Source organism: Miniopterus schreibersii (genome assembly GCF_964146895.1).
Source record: "Miniopterus schreibersii genome assembly, chromosome: 9".
In the NCBI taxonomy this organism is placed as follows: domain Eukaryota; kingdom Metazoa; phylum Chordata; class Mammalia; order Chiroptera; family Miniopteridae; genus Miniopterus; species Miniopterus schreibersii.
Window position 1 is genome coordinate 12,385,571 of NC_138118.1, and position 15,973 is coordinate 12,401,543.

Sequence of the window (15,973 nt, forward strand, 5' to 3'; positions counted from 1 at the left end):
AGGTAACCGTGAGGTAATACTAATAGTATTAGGCAATAAAAATACGGTGTGCAATTTTTTAACAAGAGCAATTTATACCTACCATGATTAAATACGTATACATATATAAAATGCAAATACCTATAAAATCCCTGCAAGAGAGTCTCAACACTGAAATACGTAACCATAAAAAGGGCCAAAACAAAGCACAAGAAACTGCCATAGAATTAAAAACATTTATTCATTTTTAATAGGATAGTTACATACTTTATAAAATTAAGGGGAAAGCTGTTCATTAGGAAGTGTTATTACAAATCTGAAGGCATCAAAAGAATCTATTTTTTCAGGACAGAATTAAATCTTAAAAGTCTTGTCTATCTGTGCTTGTAAGAAAGGAATGCTAGCAAGTAGAAAAATAGCCATTTTACATAATATCCATAATTATTTTCCATAGCAAAATAAGCTTTTAAAGTAGAAAGCTACCACGGAAATGCAGTAATAATGTTCACATTACATATGGTAAAATGAATGTACTTAGTAAACAGTGAAGTACTACATTCCTGAGTGTCCAGTCACAGAAACAATCAGCTATTTAAACAGAGAACAGATTCTACCCAGGGCAAAGCAGAGCGTGGGAACGCGCATCCTCACTTGGGGAGGGGCACAAAACTGTTTCCTGCCATTGAACCTCCTACTTCAAAGGCGGCGGGAGCCATGACCCTGGAGTGTCTGCAGCAGAGCTGAGCTAAGGGTTCCATATGTGGACACTGCATTCAAAACGTCCCGACCCAAACATATAACAGACGTACCTGAACTTCAGCTCTTTAAAATGGATGAGTTTGCCATGAAGCAGTTCATCGACACCTTGAGGGAGATGCCATAGAGGACAGGCCAAGGTCAAGGGGAGGAGCTTGATACAGAAGGTTTGGATGCAGAGAGAATTGGGGAAACGGGAAGGAAAGGGCAGCGACGACCGGCAGGAAGCAGCCTTGGGGAGCCTGAGCGCACACTGAAGGCCTCCTCTCCTTTGAGCGATGTCGTTTGATACCTAGAGCTCTGATGTGATTTCCCCCCAGCCCTACATCCCCACCTCGGGGGTGACTGAGGTCTTTGCTTGATAAGGGCTCATCTTTCAAGAACAGCTCTTTCAGAGATGTTTCAGCGGCCCATTCCTCTAGCAAAGACCTTTTTAATTTTTTGCCTTTTTTTCACCTTGCTTTTCTACTCTTGCCTTTGGGAACTGGTGGTCTTTAGATCTGGCGGCTTGTAGAAGGCAGTCTGTCTCAGCCCACCACAGAAGGAAACAAAGGCCCACCATCTGGCAGTTTATTCCCGAGTCAAGTAACTTGACAGCATTTACCACTTGATCAGTTTGAAACATAAAATATAAATGCCTTTGATTTTTATCAGTCATTAAACAGTAATAGTAAAAACAACAGGTAACATTCATTGAGCATGTCCTATGGGCCAGGTGCTATTTTACGAGTCTTTTCTGTGTGTGTCACAAGTTTCAGTGCTGCCTGTGAATACCCAGGAGAATCTCTTGATCTAAGTAATATTTTGCTGAGCCATAATTTCTTTCCACTATTATTCTAATTCTGCATAAGCTCCTTCATTCAATCAAGGTTGGCAATGTTTTTAAAAGGATTTTCAGAGAAGACCATCCCATTTGCCAAATACTTACACCTAGTTTGACCAGTATTGTCCTATTCCAATTAATAATAAAATGCTACTTTAAAAAATGTGTTTAGATATGGAAACAACCCAAGTACCCATCAAAGATGAGTGGATAAAAAAGTTGTGTATTGCCCGGCCGGGCGTGGCTCAGCGGTTGAGCGTTGACCTAGGATCCAGGCAATCGGGGTTCGATTCCCGGTCGGGGCACATGCCCGGGTTGCGGGCTCGATCAATGACTCTCTTATCATTGATGTTTCTATCTCTCTCTCTCCCTCTCCTTTCCTCTCTCTGAAATCAATAAAAATATATTAAAAAAAAAAAAAAGTTGTGGTACATTTACACAATGGAATATTACTTGGCCATAAAAAAGAATGAAATCTTACCATTGGTGACAGCATGGATGGACCTCGAGGGTATTATGCTAATAACTCAGAGAAAGACAAATGCCATATGGTATCACTTATACGCAGAATCTAAAGAACAAAATAAATGAACAAAACAGAAACAGACACATAGATATGGAGAACAAAGCCTTTGGGGACTGCATGAAAAAGGTGAAGGGATTAAGAAGCACAGATTGGCAGCACAAAATAGCACTGGGATGTAAAGTGCAGCACAGAAATATAGTCAATAATATTGTGATAACTATGTCTGGGGCCAGGTGGGTGCTGGAAATACCGGGGGAAACACCTTGTAAAGTATACGATTGTCTAACCACTGTGCTGTACACCTGAAACTAATACAAAATAACATTGAATGTCAACTGTAATTGAAAAATAAAACGTAAAGTTCTTTTCAAAATTTGCTTTCGCTGCTTACATGTTAATACTGACACGCACTCCTATCAGCGCTACTGCGTGTCAGACGTTGCTCCGGGCGGCTTTCGATATACGCCCGCGTTTCATCCTCCAGTCACCTCGAGAGCGCTGACATCATCATCTCCATTCTAACTTGCCCGAGGTCGCGCAGCTAGATCACCCTTTCCAGTGATTACGCTGACATTCGGCGCTGTCTGAAATCGTGAGTTTCTCAAGTTACAACCTGAAAAGGTCTTCAGCTTTCCCGGGCATGACTACGCCCTCCGCGTCGCCTGTAAGGTTAACGCTCTGGTCTTCCAGCCCGGCTGGCATGGCTCAGCGGTTGAGCGTTGGCCTAGGATCCAGGAGATCGGGGTTCGATTCCGGGTCGGGGCACATGCCCGGGCTGTGGGCTCGATCCCCAGCAGGGGTCCCGCAGGAGGCAGCCCATCGGTGACTCTCATCGTCGATGTTTCTCTCTCTCCCCCCCCCCCCCCCGAAATCAATAAAGACATATTAAAAAAAGCAGCTCGGGTTTTCCAATGTTACTTATCTGTCATCAGCATAAAGACACAGGTAGGCTCTTCTTCTTCTCTGAACGTCCGTCAACAAAGAAAAGCGACTGCTAGAATTACGTCTTTCAAACTGAACTAAGCAGCTCGTTAGGGTCACAGACGCCCCCCCCCCCCCCCCGATGCCGTGTGAGAGCGCGGTCGCCGCGGGGACCTCTGCAGGGCGGCCTCTGCCCTCTTCTCCACGGGCCGCCGCAGCATGACTGTCGTGGCCACACAGCGTTTCAGCTCTTGGCTGTGCCACAACCCTTTCCAAAACTTATTTTTACAGTCCCAATACATGGCTTATTTTCGGATTTCATTATAAAGACATAGGAGCTGGTGATCTGTTCTACTCCTTTCCCTGGACCACAAACAAAATGCTGTCCAGCTGCACTGAATCTGAGACACTTATGCCACCGAAACCACAAAACGTACGCTCTCATGGGCCCCAGGGAAGGAGGCCAGAGCTTCTCTCAAATCAAGTGAAGAGAAATTTGGCTTCTCACTCCCTTTAGTACCCTAGTGAAAACGCAGCCAAATGCCTCAAGGAGCCTCAGAAACAACTGCCCAAAGGGGAAACCAAGTAAAAATTTAGAGAGTTAGAGTTTTTCACCTAAGCGAGGTATTGGTGCCTCCAAAATGCCCCCCACACAGCTCCTAACAAAAAGGTGGTTACCCTTATTTTTCCTTTTTCACACTCTGCCCCACACCACCCCCCCAACCCCAACAATTCGCGACTCTCCACGCCTGCCACAGTGCCTCACTTCAGGCCCTTACTGTCCCGTCAGGGCTATTACAAGAGCTTCTCGGCCATTTCTCCTGCCTCCTGTGTTGCTTTCCTCAGACGTATCCTCTACGCCGCCGCTGAACAGATAAACACTTACCACGCCACAGCTCCCCACCGCTGGAAGAGCACGCTCCCAAGTTCACCGGCGTAGCACACAAGGCCCTTTGGATGTACATATACCTAGAGCTCTCCCGACGTTTAGGTCATCAGAGGATGCTATGCTTTCGCGGCCTCCAAGCTCATACGCTGCTCGGTCTCCTGAGAAACCTTCCCTCTCCCCGATCGGTCCGCTGGCTAATTCTGCCCCTGAGGGCTTAGCTGACGGACCACCTCCTCATGTGTCTCATGATTCAATTTCCACGTCCCAGGCAGAACTCAGTGTCCTTCCTCGGTATCCTTAAGACATTCTGGAAAAGTTAATGAATAATAATTTTCGTGCCTACTTGACGCTGAACTTAGCCTCGCATGCTGCAGGGCGCCGACTGCCCGCGTCGCATGGTGTTGTAACGAACCCCTTAACTGTCGCCTCGTCATCTCACCATACGTAGCAACTACCACAGTGCCTGGCACACAGGAGGTGCTCCATCAATGCTTACTGAATGGACGAACGTAATAAAAATAAGTTACACGTTTAAAATTCACCTTCTTACTTTCACCTTGGACAAACCAGATAAATCAGAGGGTAATTACAGGTAAAACACAGGCTTTTAGTTTAACGAGAGGATCGCCGAGTCGCGGATTTAAAATGTCAATTTCCTCTACTGCCCTTGAAATGACATTTTGCATACATTCAGTTTTGTGGACACACACCTTTTGTGTAAGATAGGACACACTGACACAGGCGCCCAGTCATCAGTTACATTTTGAAATGCAGAAAGCTACACACGACTTAGCACACCGCTGTCCACTTAGTGTAACAGGCATTCAGTAAACATCTTGGAACCTCTGGGCTGGCTGCTGTGCTCACAATTATTGTTTTTCTGGGAGTGCAGGCCCTGTACGCCCCAGGAGTGGGCACCCTGGGCGGTGTGTACACGCGACCCTGCCCCAGCTGCAGCAGGCTGCTTTAAGAATGGGCACCTGACCCAAGCTGGGCCACAGTCCTTCCCTCGACTTGTTTTTTAATCTTATGATCAAGGAACATTTAAGTTGGTCCCTTGCTAGCAGTGGGAGCCGCCAGCTGTTAGATGAGCTGTAAAACTTGAGAGGTGTTCGTGGCCGAGTTGCCTGCCGTGTGCGGAAACCGAAGCGCAGTCACTGGTATCACAGAGCATACAGCCAGCAAGGAAAGAAGGCGGGAGAGCCGGTGAGTCCAGGTGACAAGAGTCCAGGAGATAAGAACCAGTGGATGACAAAACACTGCAGACGACAGGCGCACGGGTTACGCCCATTAACCGCCCGACCTCTCTGCGCTCCCCAGGCCTGGCCGTGCGAGTTTTCCCGTCCACTCCCTCTTAAGAAACGCGCACAAGCCGGCTCGGGGTGGGCGCCCGTCACCGGCCAGCAAAAGAGCCCTGACGCTACGAACACAGGAAACGAATCTGCCGGCATTTCCCACCCCCAACAGTTCTCATTCGACCAGCTGGTTCGGCGTAATGAAGGCATCAGCCAATTTACACGAGGCCCCAGTTCCGAGAGGGGAGGCATTCACTTCGAAATGCATTTCCACCACGAGCGAGCTTAAAGCGGGATGTGCCGGCGGCACCCGACACGCCGGGTCACGCGGTGAGAACGGGCCTTTCCTTCAGAAGGCTCCCACACATCACCTGCGGATCTGGAACCTCTCTCGGAGCTCCTGCTTCTGGATCCTCAATGCAGGGGGCGCGAGAGTTTTCTAATCTAGAAGCAATTTTTCTAACGAACAGAACAAAACTTGATGGCAACACGGCACCGCCTCCGCCAGAGCTGGAGTCCCCGAAGGAGCTGGGGCGCGTCTGGGCACAGGGCTCCTTGCTGGCGCGACCTTTACGACTGGGGCTACCAGCAGGCGGGCCGCTGCTGCTGGCGTCCCCCTTCACCGGGGCTGCTCTTCCCGGCTGCCACCATGAGCCACAAGAGAGGCACCGAAGGGCAAAGCCTGGCTGCCGTCTAAGAACCAGCGGCTGGGCAGTGCTGGCGGCCCTCCCGTGCCAGCTGGGGATGTGGAGGGAAGTGCGTGTGTGGACTCGGCGCCCTGGCCAAGTTCTCTGTCCTGTGACAGCACTTTGGGGGCACCGGCTTGGCTAAACCTTGGTGCTCTGGCTGCCCCTCGCTCGCAGCCTCCCCTGCCGGCCGGCCTGCTCCTCGGCAGACACCTGATCCTGGGGGGCAGCAGGGCTTCTGTCCTGTGGCGCCCCGTGTTTGCGGGTGCGCTTCTCTCTGGTTTGCTGCCTGGGAGCACCGTCCCCTTGGGCAGAGCTCTCTCTGGTCTGACTGGTCTCCTGGACGTGCTGTGGGGCGGGGGCCGTGCCGTCCTGCTCTGGGAGGTCTGAGGCCGGCTCTCTCTTCTGAGACCCTCCCCTTTTATGAACCTCCGCTTTTCTCCGTGGCCGCCCCATGGGAGCAGACCCACCCGGCGTGGGCTCCGCAGGGGCCTCTGCCTGCTGGAGAGGCTCCCCGAGTGCGAGCTGGGTCTCGCGAGCTGGCCGGTCACTGCTGAGGGTGGCTTTAGTTTTCTGAGATAATCGTCTAGGGCTCTCTCTTTTCACAGATGGCCCTTTTTTGGACACAGCTACCTTCTGAGCCAGGTCGTTTGTGGGGAGGTTGGCATGGGCCTTTTTTCTGGAATATTGTACTTTTCCCCTTTCCTCTCCCTGTAATCGGGGATCTCCAGGCGATGGCTCAGCGTGGGGTGGCTCAGGCATTTCTGGGCGAGGGACTTTGCTTCTCTGGTTCCGCTGAGGGCCCCGGGGAGGGCTGGGGTCAGGGTGGGCGGCCACCTCTGGGCAAGCCAGTCTGCTCTGGGATTCTGGCTGCAAGGCTGGCTGGTGGCTTCCAGGCGGCACCTTTTTCAGGTGCGCTGGTCCTTTAGTTGTCTCTCTTCCGATAGGAAGTGGTTTTTTCCTAGCTCCTGCCTGCTGCACCAGCTGTTGGTTTTGGGGCGAGGCCTGCACATCTGGAATCTTCCTGCTGGAGGAGAGGCCTCCTTTGGGTGCTTGCCACTGCTTTGCAGGCTTGGACCCACGATGAGCCCCGGGGTTCTGAGGCAAGGGCGTGGGAAGGCGAGGGAGCCTCACGCCCGGGGCCTGCTCGTCCTGGGGCAGCTCGGGGCCAGGCTGTGGCCTGTGCTCCTGGATGGGGGGGCTGATCAGAGGGAGCTTCACCTCCCCGACGTTCTCTTCCTGGGTGTGCTGAGGGCTGTGGCCCTGATGGGGGCTCAGGGGTGCTGGTGGTTTGGAATGGGGAGGGCTGATGGGAGGGAGCTTACCGGCATCTCCTTCCTGGGCAGGCGGGGGCCTCGGAGAGGGAGTCATGGTTTGATCTGAGGCTGCTCCAAAAGCCTCCCCCCGGCTGGGTGAGAGGAGTTTGGGGGTGGGCCTCGGACTCTGGAGGGGAGCAAGGACCCGAGGCTGGGGCAGCCTGGAGGGAGCCAGCCGGCTTCTGGAAAGCAAAGTCACTGGGTCTTCCCTGTCCTGGGTCAGTTTGCCATTTGTGGGGTCTTGAGGATGTGGCAGTCCTGGGAAAGGAGTGCTGACCTGGACTTCTGCTTTGGGGGTTCCCTCCTCCAGAGGTTCTTGAGAATCTCCCAGAGATGGTCCGGGCATCTTGGTCCCTTCAGGGTCGGAAGGCTCTCCTGGAGGGTCATGATGGGAACTGCTGGGTGGCAGATTGGCTGACTCAGTTTCCTCATCTTGGGTTCTCTGGGGGCCGAGGGATGCTGGGCCCGGCCCCTCTGGAGGGTCAGATGAGGGCGGGTGGGTCAGGGTTACCTCGACTTCCCCCGATTCCTCATCTTGGTCCGGCTGAGGGCTGTGGCCTGGAGGTGGGTCAGGGCGCTGAGGCGGCCCCGGGGAAGGAGAGGCGGGAGCCTGCGCTTCTCCACCTGCTGTCATCTCGGACGCCTGGGCCTCATTTTCAGGGAGATGTGTGGTTATTATTTTTGAAGAAAGATCCGATTGTTGAACATGCCCTTCCTTCTGGCTTGGGGGTGAGTCCTGGGCCCTCTGGGAAACACTAAGTGCCGACGAGCTGGGCTGCGGAGGAAGCTCTTTTTCGGGGGTCACTCCCTCCTGAGTCAGCTCCTGGTCCTGGGAGGGAGCCAGGTTCTGATTTCCTGGGGCCTGTGCAGAAGCCTGCACTCCAGAGAGACGCTCTGCTGCTTGGCCATCTGCTTGCAGCTTTGCCAAGCGCCTTGGGGAGGGCACCAGGTGTGCTGGTACCCCAGAGGGCATCTTCTTGTTAGAGGGATCTCCTGCTTTGACATAAAAAGAAGTTAGCTAAAAACAGCTTAACAAGTACAACTATGCAACGTTAGAAGTTAATAAAAAAAATATCTTTCCCTTTGATGCACCTAGGCCATTGAAGAGCATAAAATTACACATATAGGAGAATAACCTTTCCTTCTCCTTGGGGCACTAAGTGCCTAGAATTCTCTTATTTAGTGGAATTTAGAACAGTCTTAGTCAACTGAAAACATGAACCTTAATGAATAAACATAAAGAGGCTTAGTCACAGAACCAAAATCTATATCCAGGTCTGAGAGGGGCAAGAAAATTTCCTAAGCAAATGAGGTTTAAATTTTCACCACCTTATAGGCCAAGGCTGCTTTCAGCGGCACACACTAGAAGATGGACATCAAAGTCCGATGTGTTTCCTTGTTTAATGGCAGCCCCTCAAAGAAACTGAGCTCTGTGGGAGTCATGCCAGTTCACCAACACCCAGCAAGGTGCATGAGGCTGCACTCAGCAAATAAGGGCTGTCTGGAAGAAGGAAGGAAAGAGTAGGTCCGATGGCACCCTAAGGCACCATGGCTCAGACTTGCTGCTCCCAGGATGTCCTGTTCACCCCCAGGGCTGCCCTTTTCCCTCCGAATCTACCCTGGCATCCAGAATGGCTCTCAGAGGCCACCAACGATGGTGATGCGACAAAGGGGACTGCTTCCTTTGTTCACCGAGAGTTCTGAGTGACTCGGGTCTCACAGACAGTCTCAGGGGCACCACACCCCAGCAAGCGCTTGTTTAGGATAGAAGCCCAGTTGTGCTCTAGTGGTCCACATAGCTTAGCCCAGCCTGAAGACCATGGCTCTGCCGCGCTAGTGCTCGGAGGCAGCACAGTCTCAGCTCGCTCTGGGGGAGACCTGCTACTTAGAGACTCCAGTCAAACAGGCCTCCGAGGTGGCCCCCGGGTGGGCCATCCCCAGACACGAACCAGGCTCTTGGCTGCCATCCCCTCTCCCCTCCAAAGCAAGATGAGCCTGGACACTCTGGTTCTCACTGAACCTCTTAGTGGAGGTGCTGTACCCTTGGCACCCCGTCAAACAAGAAGTCTTGGTTGGGGAGGCAGGAAAAAGCTTGCCTCTCGGTGGGGTTTCTGGGGGATGCCCTGTTCATCATTCGTATCTCCCTAGTTTATACTGCTTATAAATTAAAACACAAATTTAGTCACGAAACAAGTTAGAACAAAATATAATAACAGTGGAAGTATCTAGAACAGGCAAATTCATAGAGACAGAAAATAGACTAAAGGTTACCAGGGCCCAGGGAGGAGCTGTTACTTAGTGGAGGCAGTGTTTCTGTTTGAGGTGATGGAAAATTCTGGAAACAAGCATGGAACAGACTGAGGGATCCCAGAGGGAAGGTGGGGTGGGGAGAGATTAATCAAAGAACCTGTATGTTCATAAGCATAACCCATGGACACAGGCATTGGTCTGGGGAAGGCCTGGGGGTGGGGTGGATGCGGGGTGGAGGGGATCAATGGGGGGAAGGGGGCATCTGTAATACTTTCAACAATAAAGATACATTTAAAAAAATTTTTGGAAATAGTGGTCATGGTTAGGAAACACTGTGAATATAATTAATGACACTAAGTTGTACACTTAAAATGGTCAAAATGGCAAATGTTATTTCTTTTTACCACAATAAAAAAATTGAAAAATATAATAAGAATGAAGCCCAATGCTGAAGGTTCTTTCCATCTTGAAGTCCTCGAGGTTTCACACATACAGGATTCCCCGCCCCTCACCTTCACAGTTTAACAGTTCATATAATTGGCAAATGGTACCATGCCCTTTATTAGAGATAAAGGCACCACTTTATGAACTAGTAAGTTGATCAGTTTCCCGTTGGACCCATCACCATCATCAATTTCCTCTATTATTAGTCAGAATTCTGAATAATGATTTGAGAATATAATTTCATTTTATGATCTCTAGAGTGAGATCTCAGGGTGGAAGTTGGATCAGCTTTTAAAAAGCTTTACTGGAGCCCAGCTGGCATGGGTCAGTGGTTGGGGATCAACCTATGAACCAGGAGGTCAGGGTTCGATTCCCAGTCAGGGCACATGCCCGGGATGTGGGCTCGACCCTCAGTAGGAGGCGTGCAGGAGGCAGCCAATCAATGAGACTCTCTCCTCGTTGATGTTTCTCTGTCTCTCTCCCTCTCCCTTCCTCTCTCTGAAATCAATAAAAACATATTTAAAATAAAATAAAAGCTTTACTGGAAGCATTGACTATTCCAGAAGCAGGCTGCATAGAGACACTTGGAGGGTAAAAATACCCCTTACACTGAGTTGTAATATAATGAGTTTAACTAATTTTATTCAAACTATATTGTTTACTCAGGTTTTCTTAGTCTGCATACTTTAGAAATGAATATTTACCTGCACTGCCATAGGAAAAAAATAAGACAATTTTGTACCTTAACTGATATACACTGTTAATTAATGGCATATCTAAAGATCTCAGGGGTTTATAATTACTCTGTACCTAGAGTTACCATTTTATACATGCATTAAATAAAGGTTCAGTTAGCTTCTCCCCTGCTGAAGGCTTACATTTCTGGGGCGAGGCTCATAACCTGCTATACTCAGGATTGATAACCTAGGCTTACTTTTACCACTCTGTGCCACTCTCATCGTTAGAGTAGAAATTAAAATGGCATCCTCAGTTACAAGTAAGCAACACAGAACTACTAGAGATAAAATCATCTATTATTACTTCAAATGTCTGGGAATAATTTCCAGTTTGCATTGATACAGGATCCCTGTTTCTATGAAAACAATGCCGTTGCCATCAGGTTCCTGTGTGTACTGAAGCCTAACACATAATAGAGATGGTCTAACCCAGCTGGGGACCCTCAGCTCTGGAAGGCCAGACTCAAACAGTGTTCCATAATATTATTATTTTTTTAATTCTCATCTGAGGATATTTTTTCCCTTGTTTTTCAGAGAGAGTGGAAGGGGGAGAGAGAGAGAGAGAAACATTGATATGAGAGAGACACATCGATTGGTTGCCTCCTGCACACACCCCAACCAGAGCCGGGGATTGAGCCTGTAACCAAGATATGTTTCCTTGGATGGAATCGAACCCAGGGCCCTTCATTCCACTGGCCAACATTCTAACCACTGAGCAAAGCCAGCTAGGGCCATAATATTACATTTTTTAAAGCAATGGGATTGTGATTTTTCTAAATTAATTATTATTGGTGACATTGAGAATACAAAATTAAGGCTTCCTATTTCTAGTCTAGTTTTCTAACTGCTCAGACAAAATTGTCTTTTCAGAATGTTATGTTTTTAAATTCCACTATCTTACTATTGATAGCTCAACTATATATATAAAATATTCCACTATACTGAAATTATTGATTTTTGTTTCTAGGGCGGTCCCACTTATATAAGTAATACAAGTATTTATACAAATATACCTTAACTACAAAAATTAAAATCAGAGTGCTCCGGCTCAGAGCCAGGCAGAGGTGAGAGCCAGCAGGGCCTGAGGCGACGACCCTGCTGGGAATCATGACATTCACCTGGAGGTGATCATGCTGGGGCCGCCCCTGCAGTGAGCCTGTAAACACCGGGCTCAGGCTCCTTGGCAATGCTTCCCAGAGAGGCCCCTGGCTCTACTCCCGGGCTACCAGAGACACTGTAGAAGCTTAGAACAGAACTATGTTAATGAGAATTTTTTAATACTCTCTTGAATAATGTTTGGCCTCCACAAAGTTAAGTTCATCCTTAAACCATCAAATGAGAGAAAAAATAACTTCCTCCACAGATTAACTGTATGAATAAGATAGAGTGTTTGGCTCCTTAAGAAAAACACATTATTTTCTAAAATACTAAACCTGCCAGAAAAACAGAGGCAGGTGGAGTTAGTGATTTAATATATTAGTCACAAACACTCCCACCTACTTCTGTAAAGGTGCAATTCTGTTAGTCAATTACTGGATGGCCCTGTTTCAGTTATTAAATGATCTGAGCATTACAAATTCTGTAATTCATACTTTTCATTAAGTCAGACAAGGCTAACCTAATTAGTCCAAAAAAATGAAGTTTTATAACAGTTAAAAATGGGAGTCCATTTTCCTATGCACACATTATCTGGTCAGAGTTTTGGGTGGTTGTGCAATAAGAAACGATGGAGATGAAGCCCCGGCTGGCTGTCAGCGCAGAGACAAGTCCCGCACACTCGCCTCCATTCAGAGGTGCCTCCAGGGCCACCAATGCAGGAGCATGCTTTTCTCCGTTACTCAGAACTGGTCAGGCTCGGGGGACTGACTCATGTTTATCCGAACCCGCAAGGGGCTGATTTAAAAGCCAGAACACCAATTTATTAATTTACAGTGGGAGATGGGCCTGGCTCCGGGACCAGGGCAGTGTGTTCTAACGTAAGGGACAGCCCTCATGGGGACAGGCCCACCCAAATTAAAGATCGGAAAGTTGCTGGGCTGGCAGAGGTTTAAAACAAAGGGAGGCAGATTTCCTCAAGAGAAACTTCCATCAAGCTGTGGAAGCCTCGGCAGGGCACGGGTTTCTAAAGGCTGCCGCCTGATGCGGCGCTGGGCAAACGCGCCGATGGGCCCCTCGGCCGCGCACAGCCCCCGCTCCTCCGCTCGTGCCTGTTTCAGGCAGGGCACACTTCCTTCGGGTGACCTATAGAAAGTACTCTGGCCGCCGTCTCCTAAGGGACACACACGAGGGAAACTGTCATCATCTGCTGGGTGCTGGGTGTCACCGCCTCGCTCCCGAGCACGGGGCGCCTGACCTGGGCAAGTGCGCAGAACAGCAGTGAGTTTAACTGGCGGGATGGGGACCTGGCCTGTCCCCGCCCGGCTGGGACGCACGCTCGCAGGCAAAGTCCTGCTTGGTCAGGGTCAGGAAGGCTAGAAAACACGTGCGCACAGAGCTGCGGGATAGCCACACGGCAGCGACGCCTCGAGTTAGCAGTTGAATGTGGCTCGTCCACTGGTGGCACCTTCTGTTTTATTATCATTATCACACGCCACATAAAATTTACCATGTTCACCGTGTTCAGAGGGCCCGGTTCATTGGCCGTAAGTACATTCACAGCATTGTGCAGCCATCACCACCACCCATCTGCAGGACTCTTTTCATCTTTTTAAATTGAAACCACCTGCTGAGCAAGGACCCCCCCGCCCCAGCCCCTGGCACCACCGGCCTAGTGTCTCTAAGAGGCTGACCTCCTATACGCAGACTCATATAGTATTTGTGCTTTTGCGACTGGCTTATTTCACTTAGCATAATGTTCTCAAGGTTTATTCATGTTGTAGCATGTGTCAGAATTTCTTTCGTTTTTAAGGATAAATAGAGATCCATTGCATGTATCCACCACATTTTGTTCATTCATTCATTCTCTGATGAACACCTGGGTTGCTTCCCTTTTGGCTATTGTGAGCAATGCTGCTATGAACACAGGTGTACAAATATCTGTTCAAGACCCTGCTTTCAGTTCTTCTGGGGTATGTACTCAGAAGTGGAATTGCTGAGTCTTATGGTAATCCTACTTCTAATTTTTTGTGGAGCCACCATATTGTTTTCTCAGAGCAGCTAGACCATTTTACATTCCCAGTGTGTCTACATCCTTGCCAACATGTGTTACTTTCTTCTGTTTGTTTGTTTTTTATAGTAGCCATCCCAGTGAGTGTGAGATGCATTTGGGGAACTTTTAAATACATTTCAAATTACTCATGTTCCAAAATTCTAATTCAGGGCTTAGGATCCTAGATTCCAAGGAGATGCACTCTCATATCCTACATCACTGCTGCTCACGCACGACCCATGAGGCAAGTGGGGAGCATTAAACCCATTTAGAAGTCAATGCTGAAGCTCAGAACAGCTGAGCAACTTGCCCGACGGAGCGTCAGGGCAGGGCCAGGCTCACAGGCTCTGACGGGTGCTCTCCCCACTACACTCTGTGGGGCAACCTTCTGAGGACTAGGGCCATTCAGAGAAAACCGGGAAGAAATCTCTTGCACTAAAACAATGCTAAATACAAGCCCGCCAAGCAGATCACCACCTCAAGGGACCCCATGGGAGCTAAACCTCTGGAAGGCTGAGTTCTGACCCATGAGGCTGACCAGGCCTGATTTACTGCCGACTCCTAGGCACTGCCTGCATGTCCCTGAAGGGCAGTCCTCTGAGTTCCACTGTGATCACCAAGGCAAGCAGAGGTGCAGGCCCAGAGGGCTGACTCCATGCAGCTCGTCTGTGGGGAGGATCGCCCCAGAGGAAGTATGGGGATTAAGGAGTTAGAAGCAGCTTGAGCCTGGTTGATAAGTTCTCAAATAACCACTCAAAGATTTTTTTCCCTCTCCTCACACACACAAATTCTGGCACCAAATGCTTAGGACAGTACCTGCAGCTGGAGCAAAACTCTTGGGGGTTTCCTCACCAAGTCCAAGGTATTCTTTAACGAGTTGATTCAGCTGTTGGTAGGAAACATCCAGATCATCTACAGTAAATGAGAGAGAGCACATTAAGGCACCAGAATCCTATCAAAGTGCAATCAAGTTGCAGCTGTTGACAGTAATTTATTTTTAGCTCCATTTAATTTTATGAATATTGTAGTAGGCAGAGTTCTAGGATGACCCCAAGGCAAGGACAGGACCTGGGGACATCCCCAGGACTGAGGACAACACCTGCCAGAGAGCCAGCAAGGAAACAGGGCCGCAGTCCTACAACCACAAGTAACCGCATTTAGCCAACAATAATAATATACCCTCAGAAATAAAACTTCACTGAAAGTTACCAACCTGCATTGATTACTGCATCAAAAAATCCTGGAAAATTCTGATTAATTTTAATATAATAGTCCACTCTGGAGACGGCAGAATCAATCTCTATACGACTGAATAATCCCTTTCTCCGCAAGTGCCCCTCATACTTTTTCTTGTTCATGGGTAGCACCAGGATATACCGAGGCTCAAAATAGGTGTGCTTCAGACTTCTCACACCCTACACATTAAAAAAAAAGATAACTTAGAAACAGATACAAGATTTAGAAATCATTCTGGCGATGCCTGAAAACATAAGATATCATCAGTAGGATTAAATTGAAGAATTTCTTTTTATCTCTATAATTAGCTATTATTTCCCTGTAAATATCTTATAATTGGATTTGGGTTACTTCTCCCTGGTCATCAAATATTAAATTATTGTTGGAAATATAAGAATTCATTCCACCAGGTACCCTCTAACTACTCAATCTAATGAGTATGACCGTCCAAAAAGAAACCTGCTAAATCCACACAAGGTGGTACTACATCTTTATGACTAAAAAGTAGCTTCAGTTCTACATTTCAAAAGGCATCCTGGCAGCATCAGGACAAAGATCTTACCAGAGAGAAAATGCTCCTCTGTTACCCTCTGTCATCTCCTTGGGACTCTAGCTGTTCCTCAGCCAGCCAGCCACCTGCCTGGCTACCCGAAGGCTGAGCTCAGGACGCCGTGATGCCGGGAACTCACGGCAGAAGCAGCTGCAGGTAGTGGTGTTAGTGGGGTCAGGTGAGGCCTGGGGGCGGGGTGAGGCCTGGGAGCAGGGTCAGGGCTGGCCCCGGCCCCAGCAGACCCACGCCAACCCTCACCTAAACACGAGTCTCCTCATTAGCGAAATGAGAGTGTTACTCCAAATGGACCCTTCAGCTCTTTCCAGCTCAATCCTACCCCCGATAGTTTAACTCAGTGTTCAACATCTTTGTTTTAAAATTTCAGGGGAAGAAATACAGGCTTTCAGAAAAGCAGTT

General features: G+C 48.8%; 1 protein-coding gene across 2 annotated transcripts in view; it reads right to left on the reverse strand.

Moving 5' to 3' along the window:
- The window catches only part of LRGUK (leucine rich repeats and guanylate kinase domain containing), a 92,652-nt gene that overhangs the window by 26,705 nt on the left and 49,974 nt on the right, over positions 1 to 15,973 (reverse strand). For both annotated transcript variants that reach the window (XM_081146472.1, XM_081146471.1), the window contains exons 14-15: positions 14,984 to 15,185; positions 14,587 to 14,682 (exon numbers count right to left, since the gene is read on the reverse strand). In XM_081146472.1, coding sequence (XP_081002598.1) covers positions 14,587 to 14,682; positions 14,984 to 15,185 — 298 coding nt within the window. The remainder of the gene's footprint in view (positions 1 to 14,586; positions 14,683 to 14,983; positions 15,186 to 15,973) is intronic.